We start from the raw sequence: 21033 nt of genomic DNA, 5'->3' as shown, positions 1-21033 counted from the left end.
AAAATTATGAGGGGTATAGACAAGGTCGGTAGCGCAAAACTTTTTCCCAGAGTGGGAAACTCAATTACTAGGGATCATGAGTTCAAAGTGAGAGGAGGAAAGTTTGAGAGATATGTGTGGAAAGTTCTTTACGCAGAGGGTGGTGGGTGCCTAGAATGCGTTGCCAGTGGAGGTGGTAGACGCAGACATGTTAGTGTCTTTTAAGATGTATCTGGACAGGTACATGGATGGACAGGGGGCAAAGGGATACGGATCCTTAGAAAATAGATGACAGGTTTAGACAGAGGATCTCGATTGGCGCAGGCTTGAAGGGCCGAAGGGCCTGTTCCTGTGCTGTAATTTTCTTTGTTCTATTATAAAAGATGCGATAACAGGATACTTAAAGCCAGTGGAATTATACAAAGTTAATGTGGATATATAAAAGTGAAATTATGTTTGACAAACTTGCTAGATGTTTTTTCAGAATGTAGCTAATGTAATTCATAAAGGAGAATTGGTGGATGTGGTGTACTTGGATTTTCAGAAAGCCATTGATAAAGTCCCACAAAAGACGTTAACGTGCACAATGGGATCGGGTGTGATGGATTGGCATGCATTGAGTTTTGGCTGGTAGAAAAGGAAACAGTGGCAAAAACATGAATGCAGTTTACTACCTGAATGGCTGTAAATATGGAGACAGGCGTGTGCTGCGGGACCTTGGAATCTTTGTGCACCAGTCACTGAAGGTAAGCATGTAGGTGCTGCAGGTGGTATGTTGGCCTTCATTGCCAGAGGTTTTGAGTCCAGGAACAGGGATGTGTGCTGCAGTTGTACAGGGCCTTGGTGAGACCACATCTGGAATACTGCATGTAATTTTAGTGCCCTTTTCTGAGGAGGGATGTTCTTGCTCTCAAGGGAGTGCAACGAAGGTTTACCAAGCTGATGGTGGCTCTGATGTATGAGGAGAAATTGACTAGATTGGGATTGTGTTCGCTTGAGTTTAGATGAATGAGGGTGGTTCTCATAGAGACTTACAAAATTCTAACAGAACTGGACAGGGTAGATGCAAGGAGGATGGACCCACTGGTGGGTGTGTCCAGAACCAGGAGTCACAGTCTGAAGATTCAGGTTAACTATTTAGGACGGAGATGAGGGGACATTTCTTTGCCAAAGACACTTGAGACTGTGGAATTCACTATCACAGGAAGAAGTTGATGCCAAAATATTGAATGTATTCAAGAGGTGACTAGATATAGCACTTGGGGTGAATGGGATCTAAAGTTATGTGAAAAAAGAGGATTAGGCTATTGAGTTGGATGACCAGCCATGATCGTAAGAATGGCAGAGCTGCTTCGAAGGGCCAAATGGCCACTTCCTGCTCTTCTATGTTTCTGTATTAATGAGGAGGAATTTCTTCACCTGGAGAGTGTTGAGCCAGTGAAATTCTCTAACATAGAAAGTAGTTTAAGCTCAGAACATTGTTTTCAATAAGGCATTCAATTTGTTCTTGAGGATAAAGAGATCAAAGAGCGTGGGGAGAAAGTTAGAACAGGATACTGAGTTGGATGATCAGGGGCTTGCATTTAAGGTGAGGGGGGGAGCTCAAAGGAAACGTGAAGGGCAAGTATTTATTTTACAGTGTGGTAGGTGTTGCCAGGGATAGTGATGGAGGTATATACAATAGGGGTGTTTAAGGGGCTTTTAAATAAGCACATGAATATGCAAGGAACAGAGGGGTATGGACCAAGGGTAGGCAGGTGGGTTTAGTTTAACTTGGCATCATGTTTAGCATAACATCATGGACTGAAGGGCCCATTCCTATGCTTTACTGTTCTATGTGTAATCGTAATGAATGGCAGAGCAAGTTTAAAGGGTTGTATAGCCTATTCCTGTTATTTTCTGTGTTTGTATATAATAAGTGGATCTTCTTAGAGTGAAAAAACTGTACGGTGGAGTACCTGGAGATCGGTGCTTAGGCTCCAGTTATTCACAGTATATATCATCGATTTGTATGAGGGAATGAACTATAATATTTCCAAATTTGTTGATTGTAGAAAATGTGGCAGGATTGGGAGTTATGTGGAAAATATAAAGAGGCTTCAAGGCAGTTTAGACAAGTTGAGTAAATGGGCAAATACATAGCAGATATGTGCCACACTCGACGACGTCTTTTTATCCACTTTGCCAGGAAAGGCAGAATTACATTATTTCAATAGTGATAGATTGAGAAATGTTGAAATAGGCAATGCAGTTAGGAAGGCAGATGGTATGCTGGCTTTCATTGCAAGACCGTTTGTGTGCATTAGCAAGGATATCTTACTGCAGATGTACAGACTCTTGGTGATACCATGTTTGGAGTATTGTGTTCAGCTTTGGTCTCCCTTATCTATGGAATATAGATACATTTTCCATAGAGGGAGTACAGTAAATGTTCACCTGATTGATGCCTTGGATGGCAGGGTTGTTGCATGAAGTGAAATTGGGTCAACCAGGCCTGTATTCATCAGTGCAACGTTCAAGAAAGTGGCAATGTTTGTACTTCCTCAGGAAGCTATGGAAATTCTGCATGTCCACAAGGTCTCTTGCCAGTTTTTATAGATGCACCATAGAAAGCATCCTGTCTGGATGCATCACAGCTTGGTATGACAACTGTTCCCAAGACTGCAAGAAATTAGAGAGAGCTGTGAACATGGCCTAGTCCATTATGCAAACCAGCCTTCCATCCATTAACTCTATTTATACTTCCTGCTGCCTTGGGAAGGCAACAATATAATTAAAGACTCCACCCACCGTGATTATACTTTCTTCCACCCACTTCTGTTAGGTAAAGGACATAAAAGTTGGAATACATGTGCAAACAAGTTCAAGGACAGTTTCTTCCTTGCTATTATCAGACTTTGAATGGATCTCTAAATGTTAATTCTGATCTCTTGCGCTCTCTCTCTCTGGCGACCCTGATATACTTTGTATGGCACGATCTGCCTCGATAACATGCAAAACAACACTTTTCACTATATCTCGGTACATGGGATAATAAATCAATCAATTTGTAATCACCGGAGTTTAGAAGAATGAGAGGGATCTCATTGAAATGTATAAAATTGTCACAGGGCTAGACAGATTGGATGTAGGGATGATACTTTCTCTGGGGTTTTACAATAGGAGACATGATCTCAAGATTACTGGTATGTAATTTCAAGGTGAGATGAGAAATTTCTTCATGTGTAGAAGAGTGAAGCTGTGGAAGTCTTTACCGCAGGAATCTGTGGCGGCAAAGTTGCTAAATATATTTCCGAAATAAATAGATTACTAAAGATGTCAAAGGCTATAAGAAGAGATTGAGATATGGCATTAAGTTAGAGGATGAGTCATGGCCATAATGAATGCTTGAGCACAGTCAATGAACCACATGGCCTATTCCTGTTCCTCGGAGATAGAAAGAACGGCAAATGCTGGAGTCAGAGTCAGTACAGTGTGGAGCTGGAGGAACACAGCAGATCAGGCAGCATCAGAGGAGCAGGAAAGTCGATGCTTCATGTCAAGGCTTTTCAATAGGACTGTGAAGAGTCCTGACCCAAAACATCAACTTTCCTGCTCCTCTGATGCTGGCTGATGTGCTGTGTTCCTCCACCTCCACACTGTATTGACTATTCCTACTCCTGTTTAGTGTTTTTGTGTGTTCGAATACACTTGGCAGATGGCTTGCAGTTTGTTGGGTCAGGGTTGTGTGCTGTGTCAGAAATGATAACAGAACCAAAACACTTACAAAACCTTTTTTTCCAAACTTATAATGTTTTGGCAAATATTTCGCAATAAGGAAAAGATTAAAAGTCTGTGTAAAACAGAACAGTGGGTAGAAACAAATAACAAGTATTTAGAATGGTTTCAGAAAACTGGTACAGTTACAGTGGTTTCCTGTGTTTTTAAATTCTTTGATTTGATGTATTTGTTATCAGAGAAGACCGATTGGTACATTAAAATAATTTATGACTAATTGTTCAGAAAATTAAATAGTCTTGGTTATCAAGTTTTGGGAATCTTTCATGGTTTAAATTTAAATTAAAATGACAGTAAATAATGTTTTGTAAAAATGGCACCATATTTTATATTTTGATCCTGTTCTATTTATCTATCTTCTGTTATCTTGGGTCTAGCTCCATTTTAGTAAATGGCTTATTGTACTTGAAGCGCTTCAATTATGCCAGTTTAATATGATTGGAACTATGAATTAACAATCAATTGGAAAACATGCATCTTTTAAACCAATAATTATACTTCTTAAAAATTAATTTTTTATAGTAATAAAAACCTTAATGCTGCGAGTAAAAGTAACCATAATTTGATGGAAATCCATATTTGTTATAGTCATAAATTCCATAGATTTGAGCAAGAAAGATTAAACATAATTTTCTGACGCCAATGAATTCCCCAATGGACTTGCCAGCAGGATGTAGGAATAATAGTTTGTTTGTGATGTAAACTTTTCTGGAAATTGACAGTTAAGTAATTGGAAAAACAGCAATAACATAACTTTTGATAGGAAATGGAAAACCAACGGAAATTCATTAATCTCAAATTGAAGATTAATATTAATACACATACGCTAGTAAGTTAGAGCTGCATGTGGAATTTGTAATCCTTTTACCATGACTAAGTAACTGTTTCAGATGAACACAGCCCAAAAACTGTATTGAATTACATAAGGAACCTATAGAACAGTTAGATTCCAATTCAAAGCATATGCTGATGAAAGTTGGCCAGGTGGCTTGGAGTTTTCATAGATCTCCTCCTGTTTTATTTTGCTCCTTTTTAATATATGAACCTCTCAAATGGATTCATTGTGACTAGTAGCAACAATTTAGATTTCTTCTTTCAACCTCTTTAAATTGAGTAATTGCATGCCTAATTAAGGTTACATCTGGAAGAAAAAACAGCACTTTAGGAAATGTAAAATAAAATTGTATTTTTTATTATTAAATAATGGCTGATTGAAGTTGTGAAATTTTGCAGCGTGCTGTTTTGAGCTCCTATTGATCAGTCAATTTTATAAATAATATATCAGAGATATATGAATCAGTAAATTGACAATAATTAAGAATGAACCAGTAAAAATGGCCACTGGCGGTTTTATGAGCAAAAAGATGAACAATGATTAATCAAAAAGTTACTCTGATTTTTGGAAAATAAAGTCAATTAATATCGGAATAGTTTAGAAAGTCATTTGGCCAAAAAAAAGACATAATATATTTGAAGCCAGATTTAAAAGCTACCTTGCTAAAAGTCCTACGTACTTCAGTTATAATGGTTACAAAATTGAATTTGTTTCTACGAAAATGAATTATTTTTCAACCTGTTTCTTCAGATGAAAGAAGCTGAAGAGAAAGCGGCGCTTGAAAAAGAAAGACTAAAACAACAGGTAAGCATCTAGAATAGTATCTCCACACATTCTTTTCTCAGTTTTGACAGATGCTGGATGTTTGATACTACAGAACTTGTGTATTGCTGAAAAAAGACTTTTCTTTTGTTTTTCTGTCAGTTTCTCTTGCACTCAAGCCAATTCACAAGTATACCAACTAAGGGGAAAATCAACAGTTATGCTGTAAGAGAGAGTATTGGTTAGTTGGCTGTTGGACTGTGGGAGGGGTATTGTCATGGAGAATGCACTATTTATTGATGGCTGACAGTTTTATAAAATTAAGAACTGGACATGTTGGAAATGTGAAACAAAAACAGAAATTCCTGGAGAAACTCAGGTCAGGCAGGACTTACGGAGAGAAAGCGGACTTAACATTTCGAGTCCAGTTAACCCTTCTTTAGAGTTCAGAAGTAACTCTGCTTTCTCTTGACAGATGTTGGAGATGGGTAAAAGGGACTTGGGAGCAGGGAGAAGACTGCCGCTCAAATAAGTGGGTATGGAGTTGAAGGTGAAGGAAGAAGAGTTAATTATCATGTCCTCAAAGTCTTTGAGGTGAAGCTATAAAAGGATAAAATTTAGTTCTTTGTTAAGCACAGATCATTTGGCATCATAGAGAGCAAGGTCAGAGAGAATAGCAAATACAGCAAAGGTAGGATGAGAAGGAATGGAATTAAAGGGAAGAGGATGAAGAATACAGAGGGACATGGTTACTGAGAATTGTTACAGCTTGCGTTCCTTCACTCCTGAAAGGACGAGAAAATGTTTCTTGTTAAAGCATCAGAGTAGATGAAGAATGATTTGAAACTGGACAAAGGACTGCTTTGAGATTGTCTGAAGCTGCCCTGATGAAAAGAGAGAAGTTGAGTGTGTTCATAGTCTGAGGTGCTTTCTCCTAGTTGACACAATTTGAAGAAAAGCCCTATAATTTCCTGGTTTTCTGACCAACCTTTCTTTTGCAACCAGCAGCACCAGAAAGTTTGATGGTTTATGGGATCTTAATGAATAAAAATTGACAGTCCCATTTTGACTATACAGAGGGAGAGTTAGTGAATGTACGCGATTTTATATTTTACAAATACTTCTTTCTGTTCTGGATGTAAGTTTGCTCGCTGAGCTGGAAGGTTCGTTTTCAGATGTTTTGGCACCATTCTAGGTAACATCATCAGTGGAGCCTCCGATGAAGCGCTGGTGTTATGTCTGGCTTTCTGTTTTGGTTTCCTTGGGTTGGTGATGTCATTTCCTGCATCAGTGATGTCATTTCCTGTTCTTTTTCTCAGAGGGTGGTAGATTGGCTCCAAATCAATGTGTTTGTTGATGGAGTTCTGGTTGGAATGCTATGCTTCTAGGAATTCTCGTGCGTGTCTCTGTTTGGCTTGTCCTAGGATGGATGTGTAGTCCCAATCAAAGTGGTGTCCTTCCTCATCTGTATGTAAGGATACTAGTGATAGTGGGTCATGTCTTTTTGTGGCTAGTTGATGTTCATGTATCCTGGTGGCTAGACATGACCCACTATCACTAGTATCCTTACATACAGATGAGGAAGGACACCACTTTGATTGGGACTACACATCCATCCTAGGACAAGCCAAACAGAGACACGCACGAGAATTCCTAGAAGCATAGCATTCCAACCAGAACTCCATCAACAAACACATTGATTTGGAGCCAATCTACCACCCTCTGAGAAAAAGAACAGGAAATGACATCACTGATGCAGGAAATGACATCACCAACCCAAGGAAACCAAAACAGAAAGCCAGACATAACACCAGCGCTTCACCGGAGGCTCCACTGATGATGTTACCTAGAATGGTGCCAAAACATCTGAAAACGAACCTTCCAGCTCAGCGAGCAAACTCACATCCAGAAACTCAACCTGAGCTACAAATCTTCTCAAAACTGTCTTCTTTCTGTATAATCCATATTTGTCTTAATTGCTGAGCCAAGGTCAAAATTGCAGATACATTGTACAATAAGGAGCAAAAGGACTTGTTAACTCAGTAAGATTCTCAAAGTTGTTTGGAGAAATTCATTAAATTTTGCAACATTGAATTATTTTCTGATTAGGGAAGGCAATATCCTTCCCTAAAGGGCAGTAATGAATCAGATGGGTTTTCCCACAACTGGTGATGGTGTTATGGCCATTATCAGATGCTAAATTCTACATTTTTTTTCAAATTGAATCCAAATTCCACTATCGGCTTTGGCAGATTCAAGCATAGGTCCCCAGAACATTACCTGATTCTCTGGATTCACAGCAATAATACCACTAGGCCGATACTAGTACTTTAGTATTTGATTGAACTGTCCTGTGTAGCCCGGAAAGCGCAAAAGCATTTTTTTAATCTATTGCAAAGTAGAACTAATTTGTTTTCAACAAATTAACAATAATAACCAAAGAAAGTGTAATCCCAACAATTAGTTCTGAAGGAAGTGAAAATTCAGATGTTGTTCTTGTTCTGTTGAACAATTTTTAGATGTTTGGAAAAGTATCTTGTTACTATACTCCTTTCTTAATTTACATTTCTAGTGAAGAAGCTACTAACTAGCCTATTTGAATATCGTTAGTCCATATGCATTTAACTTTGCGACTGAATTTGATTTTCCTGAACAGTCAGTTGTCGATCACAGTATGTACTTTTACAGTTTCTTTGAAATGATGTTTGAATAAGAGTATTGGAAAAGCTTCCTGTTTCTATTCCTATTATGAATGCAGAAATTTGTATGAAATCCTAAGACAGCATCTTCCAAAGCCACTACCGTGTCCGTCCAAAAGGACAGGAGCAACAGTTGAGTCGGAACACAACCATCTGCAAGTTCTCCTCCACGCTGCTCCTCATCCTGACTTAGAAATATATTGCCGTTCCTTCATTGTTGCTGGGTCAAAACCCTGAAATTCCCTCCCTAACAGCATTGTCAGTCTACTTGTGGCACATGGACTCCAGAAGTGCGCAAAGGCAATTCGCCGCTACCTTCTTGAGCAACTAGGGATGGCAATAAATGCTGGCCAGCCAGCCAGCAATGCTTACCTCCTACAAGTGAATTTTTAAAATGTGATATATTCTTCATGTGGAAACTTACACAAGACCCAACTTGTAGCTCCTGTGTTGGGTACAGAGATAAGAGAAATCCTGGGTCTGTGAACTTAACCTTTTAAAAATAGACTCTTGCATTTCTGATTTGCAGTTCAAGGTAGCAGGTCAGCTTGGGAGTCAGGTCAGGGAAGAGGCTGAGTGGAAAATCTGTTTTGGAGCTCCTGCTCCAAATATAGTCAACATTTTTTAAAAAACGCAGATTAAAACATGAAAAAATCCCTCAGCCACTCATACACCAGTACAATCCCATACTGCTTTGCTCATCTGCCATTACCCTTTAAAGCCCCTGTGCTACACCATGTCCACCAACCACTTCCCTGTAGCCCTTCGTACCTCTTGAGTGACCTTCTGCCCACAATCATTCTCCCTGTACCCATGTCCCCCATATTACTTTGAGCCCATAATCATCCACGTGACCTTTTATACCCCTAGCCAACTAATGGCAATTGTTACACCCTTAGCTTCCACCGTTCCCTTAATGGGCCAGCTCACCATTGATAAATCTCAGGAGGCATACTAGCAGTGTCTTATGGCAATAGTACTATGTAAGAAGAAAACTCATTGTTCCTTTGATATCATCGAAATTCCTTTTGACCAATACGCTATGAAAAATGCACTTCACCTAAGTGCTTAACCCTTACATCCAGAAGTGTGTCCATGCGATAAACAGTTGGAGCTGTCCATCAACATCCTCACTTCATTGGTATCCCAAATTGAAAATGATAATTTGGACAATTAGTCATGCAGCACATACCCTAAAATGGCTTTATGATCTGGTGCATTTTTTTATTAACCCCACACTTTTTTTTTAAAAACAGCTCCTGGATACCTTTCCAAATCCAAACAAGTTTAGGCATTTTTTTTTTGTACAAACAAATATACATGTCACCATCCCAAAGGATGCCTTTCACCGCTAAAAGGGGGATATGTAAAACTTTGCTCCAGCCCTCGCTCCTTAAGCCTCCATAAATACCCGTCATCCCTCACATGCTGCACTTATGCAACCTAAAGCCTCTACCCATCATCTTATGCCCCACTCATACTCATTTACCTTTACCCATCACCCTTTTCTTCATACGTTTCTCCCTTTACCTGCCATGTTAACTCGAGTATCCACAAATACCCAAATGCTAAGAGAAATATATGTTGTGGGATGCAACATATTAAGAGTAAGCACTCTTGCACATAAATGTGTATATTGGCACTTCTTGTTAGGTGTTGACACATTGGACATTATTTGATTTATACACTTTTTAGTCACAATTGTCTTCACAATCCAAGAGGCACCTGCTGTCAGTCTGTACAGCTCTCCTGAGGTCTCCTGGTATCATATATTAAGGGTATGCAAGAAGTATCCTGGTTATCCACAAGAAATCTACAGAGACGAGACCTACTCTTACTTGGCCTAATTAACATTCTAATTAAGAATAATTTTGAGTTTCAGACTCCAAGAGCTTCCACATCCGTTTTCAATGGAAGCAGCTGGCCATTTAAATGACTGGATGCCTCTGGGACTGATGTATGCATGAATAATTGCCCCACAATCCCAGCCCTGCAAACATGAGAACTGCAGGATTAGGGTGGGAGGTAGTGAGACAATTTGGGATTGCTGACTTCTTCCAACAATTTTGCCTCAACCGAGAAAGTGTCTATTGTGGCAAAATTCAGAACTAAAGTATCAGCAAACTATTTAAATGTGACTATCATAACAAACGAGCCAGGGTCTGGTCTGTCATTTGTCTGCATGATCAAATGCACTTTCAGATCTTGTTGACCCTCACTGGAAACTCTTGCTTGTCTTTTCACCTATCTCAAAATTCCGATGGTTACTGATAACATGCATATTGTCCTGTATATTGTCTCTGGCTGAGTTCAGTCAATAATACAAAGTCAGAAACTGAAATTGAGATTTTCTGGTTTATCCAGGTTCATACCATAAATGGTGTTGAATCTTTACCTCTGAGCAATTGACAGAGCTATTTCAGTTTCAGATTTATTGATGCATATTCCTCTTTCACCCAAATATGTCCATGAACTAAATTTATTTGTTATGACCTTTTCATCCAGGTGGAGTTAGAAGCATTTGAAAAAAGACTAAAGGGTCGCCGTAAGAAAAACAAGAAACGGGACACAATAGAATCTAAAGAAACAGCTTGGCAGAAATACAGAAAGTACCTCATGTTCCCTGTTTGTGGAATTGTTCTGGCAATGGTGGCTTTTTATCTACTACAGCTAAGTTGAAGAAATTGGAAGCCATGATATGGTTTAGGAGAAAAATATATTAGAGTACTTATAAAACTTAGAGTAATTACATTAGAATGGATCCCACAACTGGAGAACTTCTTGTGCTAAGCTTGCCTCTAAGATACAATGGTTTACAAATGCAGTTGATTATTCACATGACAAACCACAATTAACTTCCATGTATATATGTTGTCTGAAAACTCAGCAATACTTTGTGTGTATTTAGACATGTAATGTAATTGAGATGTTCAAAAAAAATCACTGTAGTGTTCTACTTCATACATATAAATATTAATTTTGTCTTGGAACTGACAGTATTTGTAGCTTGCATTACAATGGTTAAAATTGTTTTATTTGCTTCTGTGATCGTTTGGCTTAAGTATGACCAGGTAATGTGAATTTCTTTGCTTTTTAGCTTACGAGGAGCTTTTACTACTTTACTGTCACTCCACTAATTGCATATTCAATAAAAATTGCAAGCCAGCAAGCAAAGTTATGTCTGATTTGTGAATCAGTAGAGTTTGTATAGTTGACCCAGTTAACTGGAATGTTGTAAATTGCTGATTGCCTTGCCATTTAAACAGAAATCTGTGCTGTTTCAGATCACAAAAATAATGCTTGTCAGGTGGGCTTTATGTGCTTTTTATAATACAGTAGCTATTCAAGAAAGAAATCAACAAACTGAAGAACAATGAGCATTGAGACATTACAAACGGCATAAGTGCATAGAGGCAAATTTTAAGTCTGCCGTTTTTACCTTTAAGTGATTGAATTGCTCCCAGTTCCCCGTTAAACTTAGAGTTGAATGGCTTTCCTTTCGCTGTCCAAATGTATGCCTTAGCTTTTGATAAAAAGAAACATTTTGAGGCAGAGGGTCACACATGCCTTTTTGCATCAGTTATGTTGCTGTACTAATCTTGCAATTGGCTGTAATTTGAATGTTATTCAAAACTACCTGGAAACAACTGATGTGTTGTATAAATTAATTCCCATAGGAAATTATTGATAAACTCAAAATAAATTCACATGACTGAAGATGTTTAATGCATGATTACAGAATTGGTTTGCGTTGTCTGCCCGGTCATATGTTGCTTTATATTGAAATTTGTCTATGTGGTCTGCTGAATGTTGCATTAATTTTCTTGATCTATGATATATTAAATTAATTGTGTTCTGATTTAGTGGTTATTCCTTTTACTGCGCTGAGTAACTTCAGTTTTCTAAAACAAAACTGAAGCCATCCATTTATTTGAAAAGAAGTATGAAGTTTTTTTTTGTAAAATTAAGTTCCTATTAGTGTTAAGTAAACTGGCAGCTAAAATCACTATCTTTTTCCTCATCCATGCTGTACCATCTGATTCTAGAATTGGATTTAAGCATTCATTAACAGTTGTACTTCATTTTGTGAGCGTACAAAAAACTGTTTTAAACCTGTTCTACTTCATTCTTCTTATGTAAATTTGAATCTTTGTGTTCCAACAGGTTTCTGACGAACTGGATTATAACTTGTTGGAGTATATTTGGAGGTTGAAAGGGGAGAATAGAAATTATCCAGTCCATAAAATCATAAGACGTGGTTTGTTGATTTACAATTGATTTAAGTTTTCAATTTCTAGAATTTTTGTTTTCACTTTCCAAGTTGGAAAATTAAACTTATTTCAGTTGTTGCCAACACTATAAAATGCAAAACCTATCCGTCCTGTAACATCTGTGAGGACTGTTTGTAATTTAGTAATCATATCCTTCTGTTGTACTGTCAGGAGTATGGTTTGCATAAATATTGAATTCATTAGAAATGTAACATTTAGATTAGAACGCATCATTTCAAATAGACACTGTCGTAGTCCCCATCACGCAGTGTTTTTAGAAGATTACCTACATAATGAAGACAGTATTGAATAACTGTCATCATCAACCAACATACCAGTGTGGGAGTTCCATTCTACTGGAATTGTAACCACCAAATTTGGAAAAGAATTATTCGTAGAAATACAACTCCCCAAATTGCTGGGAGCAGTTGATTAGTGGCTTTAATATTTTGGTGCAATCTCAATTGATTTGCATGACATTGTCCTGGTGCAGAATTAGCATAGTTCTAAGTCATTATTAGCAATTCCATCATTTTGGGACTGATCAGTAGAGCTGCACAGTCATTCTCAAGTCTTCTTGCTTGAATGATTTTGATTTGACTAGGGGATATCAACCATCAGAAAGGAGGTAGCTGATGTTTGAAGAAAGTTGGAAGTAGAAGGATTTCACAATGTGCGAGAATCTGAATTTGGGCTTTTGAAAAGTACTTAGATTACAAGTCTTCTGGTTCAGTCTAAACAAAAGGTTTGGAAGGATGGAATTGGTAGTGAGGAGACAGAGTTTGCTACAGGAGCAGTAGACAATAGCTTCAGTGTTCCCGGTGTTTAACTGGGATTAATAGTCAGGAGTGGAGTAGTCTGAAATAGGCTGAGAACAAAACAGAGCAGTTCAAAACAAGAGAGAAGTTGGCTGCGTGGGTTGGGTGTGGAGCGGTGTGAAGTAGGCCGGGAGCAGATCAATTGGAAGCAAACTGTGAGCAGAGAGGTGTGAAACTGAGTGGGAACAGAACAGTCTCTGGCTTTTGATCATTGTTTATAACAAACTTTTTAATATTTTCCCAATGAAATAGCAAACCAGTTTAGAAACACATAATACAATCCAGCAGATTAGCACAACTTCGTGAAAGGGAAATTATGCCTAACAAATTTTATTACAATCCTTTTGAGGAAGTAAGCATGGTGAATAAACGGAATCCAGAAGATGCAAGAGATAATAGGAACTGAGTCCAAGATAACACAGCAGGCTAAGCAGCATTTCAGGAGCACAAAAGCTGACGTTTCGGGCCTAGGCCCGAAATGTCAGCTTTTCTGGTCCTGAGATGCTGCTTGGCCTGCTGTGTTCATCCAGCTCCACACTTTGTTATCCAGAAGATGCAATATAGTTACCTTATTGAGCATCTTTTGAAAAGCTATCGCCCATATTTGATCAAAAGGTTCTAGTGTTGGGATAGTATATTAGCGTGAATTGACGATTGACTAATAAAAGACTGTTGAAATAAGAGATAATGGGAACTGCAGATGCTGGAGATTCCAAGATAATAAAATGTGAGGCTGGATGAACACAGCAGGCCAAGCAGCATCTCAGGAGCACAAAAGCTGACGTTTCGGGCCTAGACCCTTCATCAGAGAGGGGGATGGGGAGAGGGAACTGGAATAAATAGGGAGAGAGGGGGAGGCGGACCGAAGATGGAGAGTAAAGAAGATAGGTGGAGAGAGTATAGGTGGGGAGGTAGGGAGGGGATAGGTCAGTCCAGGGAAGACAGACAGGTCAAGGAGGTCGGATGAGGTTAGTAGGTAGCTGGGGGTGCGGCTTGGGGTGGGAGGAAGGGATGGGTGAGAGGAAGAACCGGTTAGGGAGGCAGAGACAGGTTGGACTGGTTTTGGGATGCAGTGGGTGGGGGGGGAAGAGCTGGGCTGGTTGTGTGGTGCAGTGGGGGGAGGGGACGAACTGGGCTGGTTTAGGGATGCAGTAGGGGAAGGGGAGATTTTGAAACTGGTGAAGTCCACATTGATACCATATGGCTGCAGGGTTCCCAGGCGGAATATGAGTTGCTGTTCCTGCAACCTTCGGGTGGCATCATTGTGGCAGTGCAATGTCCATCATGGGCCTCCTCCCCCTCTCTCCCTATTTATTCCAGTTCCCTCTCCCCATCCCCCTCTCTGATGAAGGGTCTAGGCCTGAAACGTCAGCTTTTGTGCTCCTGAGATGCTGTTTGGCCTGCTGTGTTCATCCAGCCTCTCATTTACTGTTGAAATAAGGGCTGTTTTCATATGGGCAACCTCTTACTAGTGGAATTCTTTTGGGATTCGCCCTAGGACTGCAATTATTTACATTCTGCATGAATAAGTTGGATAAGGAAAGCATATGTACTATCACGAAGTTTTTAAATTTTACAGTACTAGGGAAGGAGGAGGCGGTGAAGATGACTTATAAAGTCTGCAGAGGGATATAGGCAGTTTAAATGAATGGCCAAAACTTGGCAGATGGAATATGATGTGATATGGAGAAATGAGTGTTCATGCACTTTGACAGGAAGAAAAAGGGAACTGAATATTACTTAAGTAAAGAAAGACTGCAGACATCTGCAGCATAGGAATTTAGAGATCTTCACACATGAATCACAAAAAGCAAATATCCAAGTTCAGATATTAGAAAGGTAAGTGGAATGTTGGACTTCATTTCAAAGGGAATGAAATATGAAAAAGAAGTCTTGCATAAACTTTACAAGGTACCAGTAGGACCACACCTAGAATAGTAGGAGCAGTTTTAGTAGCCTTATCTCCAGAAAGGTACACAAGAATCGGAGGCATTCAGGAAAAGTTCTTCTAGATATGGAGGGGTTTTCTTATGAGGAGATGTTGAGCGGGCTGAGTTGGTACTCAGTGGAGTTTCTAAGAATGAGACGTAAATTCACTGAAAAAAATATTGTCAGGTGGCTTGACAGGGTAGATGCTTCCAAGATTGTTTGTGGGAGAGCTTTGGACCAGAGGGTATAATATCAGAGAAAGGGGGTGGCCATTTAAGACACAAAAAATGGAAGATATTTTCTGTGTTGTGAATCTGTGGAATTCTTTACCACAGGTAACTATGGAGACTAGATCATTAAATTTGACTGAGTTGAATGTACTTTTGATTAGTCAGGGAATTGGGAGTAACATGTTGTGGATAAAGGCGAGCTGATGGATGTACTGAGATTTCCAGAAGGCCTTTTGATAAAGTTCGATATCGATGGTTAATGTGGAAAATAAAGGATCAAGACAAAAGACGGAAAATTATAGGCCGATTAGCCTGACTTTGGTTGTTGGTAAAATTCTAGAATCCATTATTAAGGATGAGATTTCTAAATTCTTGGAAGTGCAAGGTCAGGTTAGAACAAGTCAGCATGGATTTAGTAAGGGGAGGTCGTGCCTGACGAACCTGTTAGAATTCTTTGAAGAGGTAACAAGTAGGTTAGACCCACTGGATGAACTTCCAAACGGCCCTTGATAAGGTGCCTCACGGGAGGCTGCTGAGTAAGATGAGGGCTCATGGCATTCGAGGTGAGCTACTGGTTTGGACTGAGGATTGGCTGTCTGACAGAAGGCAGAGAGTTGGGATAAAAGGCTCTTTTTCGGAATGGCAACCGAGTGACAAGTGGTGTCCCGCAGGGTTCAATGTTGGGGCCACAGCTGTTCACTTTATATATAAATGATCCGGATGAAGGGACTGGGGCATTCTGGCGAAGTTTGTAGATGATACGAAGATAGGTGGACAGGCAGGCAGTACTGAGGAGGTGGGGAAGCTGCAGGAAGATTTAGTTTAGGAGAGTGATCTAGGAAATGGCTGAAATTCAATGTGAGCAAATGCGAAAAAGAATACAGGCATGGACTATTTTCTAAACGGTGAGAAAATTCATAAAGCAGAAGTACAAAGGGATCTGGCAGTGTTGGTCCAGGATTCTCGAAAGGTTAACTTGCAGGTAGACCCATGATTAAGAAAGCGAATGTAATGTCGTTTATCTCGAGGGTTGGAATATAAAAGCAATGATGTGCTTCTGAGACTTTATAAAGCTCTAGTTAGGCTCCATTTAGAATACAAATGTCCAATTTTGGGCCCTACACCTCAGGAAGGACATTCTGGTGCTGGAGCATGTCCAGCGGAGATTCACATGGATGATCCCTGGAATGGTAGGTTTAACGTACAATGAATGGCTGAGGATCCTGGGATTGTATTCATTAGAGTTTAGAAGGTTGAGCGGAGATCTAATAGAAACTTACAAGATAATGTATAGCTTAGGAGGAGTGGACGCTGGGAAGTTGTTTCCGTTAGTCGAGGAGACTAGGACCCGTGGGCACAGCCTTAGAATTAGAGGGGGTAAATATAAAACAGAAATGAGATTTCTTCAGCCAGAGAGTGGTGGGCTCATGGAATTCATTGCCACGGTGTGCAGTGGAGGCTGGGACGTTAAATGTCTTCAAGGCGGAGATTGGTAAATTCTTGATCTCACAAGGAATCAAGGGCTACGGGGAGAGTGCAGGGAAGTGGAGTTGAAATGCACATCAGCCGTGATTAAATGGCGGAGTGGACTTGATGGGCCGAATGGCCTTCCTTCCACTCCTATGTCTTATGGTCTTATGGCCTAAAATCTCTTGGTGTAAGTCACAGCATATTGGCATGAATAGAAGATTGGTTGGCTGGAACCATAAAGGAGGTGTGAATGAGTTTTTCTTTAAATTGCCAGGATGTAATCAGTGCTACACTGCAAAGAAAACCAGGAGATTATGGAAAGATATTGCTAGGTTATGAGTGGGCAAAGATGTGGAAAGTGGAGCATAATGCAGAAAGATGTGAAGTTATCTATTTTAGCATAATGAATAAAGGAGTGATATGTTATTTAAATAGTGAGAGAATGCAGAGCTGTAACATGCTTAAGGATCCAGGTATTCGGGTGCATCATTCACGAAAGATTAGCATGAAGGTATAGCAAGTAATTTGGGAGAATTAATAGAATGTTATCATTTATGGGAGGGGGAATTTAATACTGAAGTAGGGAAGTCATGCTATTATTAGGGGAGGCAATGGCCTAGTGGTATTAGTACTGAACTATTAATCTAGAGACCCTGGTTAATGATCTGGGCTCAAATCCTACCATGGCAGATGGAGTTTGGCTTCAATTAAAAATCTGGAATTAAGAGTCTCTAATATGGTCATCAAACCGGTGTTGATTGTCAGAAAAAGACCATCTGGTTCCCACTATTCGCAGGGACTGAAATCTGCCTTCCTTATGTGGCCTGGTCTGCATGTGAATCCAGGCCCACTGCAATGTGAATGAACACAGCAGGCCAAGCAGCATCAGAGGAGCAGGAAGGCTCGAAATATCAGCCTTCCTGCTCCTCCACTGCATGGCCTGCTGTGTTCATCCAGCTCTACACCTTATTATCTCAGTTTCTGCAGCATCCACAGTTCCTGGTACCACTGCAATGTGATTGACTGACTTTTAACTGCCCTCAGGGTAATTAGGGAAGCACATCAACTGCCTAGCCATTGATGCACAAATCCTGTGAATGAATTTAAAAGATATACAGGGCATTGGTGAGACCACATCTCATATGCTGTGCACAATATGAATCATCTTATTTAGGGAAGGATGAAAAACTTTGGAGACAATTCAGTGGATCTTTATTGGACTAATACCTAGAATAGGCAGGTTGTTGTATGAGGGAAGATGGAACAGGCTAGGCTTGTGTCCACTGGAGTTTGGAAGAGTAAGCGATGACTTGATTGAAATATAATTGATCATGAGGACCCTTGACTGAATAGATGTGGAGAGGATGTTTCCTCTTGTGGGAGAATGTAAGACAGGAGGTCACTGTTTTAAAACGAGAGATCCTCTCACCTTAAAAGTATGCCCTCTATTTTTGAACTCCCCCTGCCCTAGGGAAAAGAACACATCCCCGTCTATATCAATGGAACTGAGGTTCAGAGAGTGAACAGCATCAAGTTCCTCTGACGATTACCAACGACCTGTCCTGAACTTCGCACAAAATGCAGTGGTCAAGAAGGCACAACACTGCCTCTTCCTTGGGCGGCTGAGGAAATTTAGCATGTCCTTAAGGTCCCTCACTAATTTCTACAGAAGCACCATTGAAAGCATACTGTCCACGTGCATAATGGCCTGGAACGGCAACTGCTGTGCTCAGGACCATAAGAAACTACAGAAGGTGGTGTGCATAGCCCAGACCGTCACGGAAGCCAACGTTCCTTCCGTGGACTCTATTTACATGGCTTGCTGCTGTGGAAAGACCCATCACACTTCGATAATGACTTCCTACAGCCTCTTCAGTCAGGCAGGAGATACAAAAGCCTGAACACACGCACAAGCACGTTCTTTTCCGCCGTTATCAGGCTGTTGAATGGACTCTAACCTCAAATAATGTGACCTGTATGATTCTAAGTCTTTTTGATCTGTACATCCTTTGCTTGCTGTGATCAGTTGGTATTGCATGTAAATGATGCTATTCACTGTATTTCGGTACTTGACAATAAACAAAATTAATCAATCGAAGAGACCTTCATCTTATCTATGCTCTTTTATGTTTTTATAAACTGCTATAAGGTCACCCCTCAACCTTCTATGTACCATAACTCCAACCCTCCACTCCTGGTAGCTCCTTTCTGATCCCTGCCCAATTTAATAATAATCTTCCTATAGCGGGACAGCCAGAACTGTATGCCCTATTCCAAAAGTGGCTTCACTAACCTCCTGTACAATATGACATTCCAACACCTGCAAACTCCAGTCACACCATGGAGTATCACACATCCTTAATTTTCCTGAACTATAATCATGTCCAAGGACTGTCAAGTGTCAGTCGCATTGCTGTGGTTCTGGAGTAAGGACAGTTCTTTCACTCCAGGACGTTTGTGAATTCCATATTTTTTGTTTTCTGACAATCAGTTGCTTCATGTTCTTCATTACTGACTATGAACATTTTGTTCAAGATTTATTAATGAACTTCCAATTCCACCAAGTGCAATGGTGAGATTTGAGCCCATGCTCTTGGACCATTATGCTCAGCCTCTAAATTAAAAGTTCAATGACATGACCCCATGCCATTGTCGTCTTCAAGAATTATTGAATGGTGCAAGAGTTAACAAGTAGTTATTATAAAGGACTGAGAAAGAGACCAGGTTCCAGATGTGTTCAAGATAATAAAATGTGAGGCTGGATGAACACAGCAGGCCAAGCAGCATCTCAGGAGCACAAAAGCTGACGTTTCGGGCCTAGACCCTTCATCAGAGAGGGGGATGGGGAGAGGGAACTGGAATAAATAGGGAGAGAGGGGGAGGCGGACCAAAGATGGAGAGTAAAGAAGATAGGTGGAGAGAGTGTAGGTGGGGAGGTAGGGAGGGGATAGGTCAGTCCAGGGAAGACGGACAGGTCAAGGAGGTGGGATGAGGTTAGTAGGTAGCTGGGGGTGCGGCTTGGGGTGGGAGGAAGGGATGGGTGAGAGGAAGAACCGGTTAGGGAGGCAGAGACAGGTTGGACTGGTTTTGGGATGCAGTGGGTGGGAGGGAAGAGCTGGGCTGGTTCAGGAGTGTTTTCAACATCAGAATGTTTCTAGTCTAACTGGGAGGAGGAATTGCTGTATCTGGTTCTGAGGCAGATTGTGTGAACAATTAGGGGAAAATTTAGCAGATAATGATCATGGTATCATGGGGTTTAGGTTGGTGTAGAAAAAAAAAAGACATGGACCAATCCAGAGTCAAATAAGTAACTGGGGAATGAATAACTTCAGTAGTGTGAGAACAGATCTGGTCCATTCAAATTGGAATCCAAGATAAGCAGGCATAGCTGTTAAAGAGCAATGAGGTGCTTTTAAAGAGGAGATGATTTGGGTACACTTCCATGAAGGGGAAAGGGAGGGCGAAGAATTCTAGAGCTCCTGGGAATAAACAACAAGATGAACCACAGGAATAGTGTACATAAAAGCTGTCATGTTGAGATACCATTAACAACTACTTTGAATTTAGAAGGTTGAGGGAAAGTAGGGGAAAGAAAAGAGAAGCAAACAGATAAAATTATTCTACACACAAATAGTAAATTGGTTAAAAGAGGAGGAGGAGGATATTTAGGATATAAAAGGAATTTATACATGGGTAGGGAGTGTGGCTCAGGCACTAAATTATTACTTGCATCTGTCTTAACAAGGAGTTTGTTGCTAACCAGGTCATCATGAGGAAGGAGGTAGTTGAGTCATTGGATTGTTAAAACTTGATAGGCCTGATTTGTATTTGAATGGCTGTATAAAGTTAATGAGTCATCAGTTCCAGGTGAAATGCAGCCCAAGATGTTGAGGAAAGTCTTGCAGAGATGCTACCCAAATCTGCCAATTTGCTTAGAGATTGTGGTGATGACGGAGAAATGGAGAAATGCAAGTCTTATACCCTTGTTCAAATAAGAAGTGTAAAGACAAGCCCAGCAACTACAAGTCAAACCCTGCTGTGAAGAAGATTTTAGAAACCATAATACAGGACATAATTAGGTCACTTGAGTGGGTTTAATTAAGGAATTCCAGCTTAAATTTGTTAAGGGAAAATTATGAAAACAGTGAATTCCCCTGATGATAATAAAATGTGAGGCTGGATGAACACAGCTGGCCAAGCAGCATCTCAGGAGCACAAAAGCTGACGTTTCGGGCCTAGACCCTTCATCAGAGAGGGGGATGG

At 40.2% G+C, this 21033-nt stretch overlaps 1 protein-coding gene across 1 annotated transcript in view; it reads left to right on the top strand.

Moving 5' to 3' along the window:
* nfxl1 (nuclear transcription factor, X-box binding-like 1) overlaps positions 1-11226 on the top strand; it is a 146258-nt gene extending 135032 nt beyond the window's left edge. Inside the window, exons 21-22 of the mRNA XM_048542041.2 lie at positions 5342-5395; positions 10558-11226. Of these exons, the coding sequence (XP_048397998.1) occupies positions 5342-5395; positions 10558-10731 (228 nt within the window). The 3' untranslated portion in view covers positions 10732-11226. The remainder of the gene's footprint in view (positions 1-5341; positions 5396-10557) is intronic.
* Positions 11227-21033: the final 9807 nt, after the last annotated feature.

The sequence above is a fragment of the Stegostoma tigrinum genome, chromosome 1 (assembly GCF_030684315.1).
Source record: "Stegostoma tigrinum isolate sSteTig4 chromosome 1, sSteTig4.hap1, whole genome shotgun sequence".
Classification (NCBI taxonomy): domain Eukaryota; kingdom Metazoa; phylum Chordata; class Chondrichthyes; order Orectolobiformes; family Stegostomatidae; genus Stegostoma; species Stegostoma tigrinum.
The sequence above is the reverse complement of the archived record's forward strand: the minus strand, read 5'-3'. Positions and strand labels throughout refer to the sequence as shown.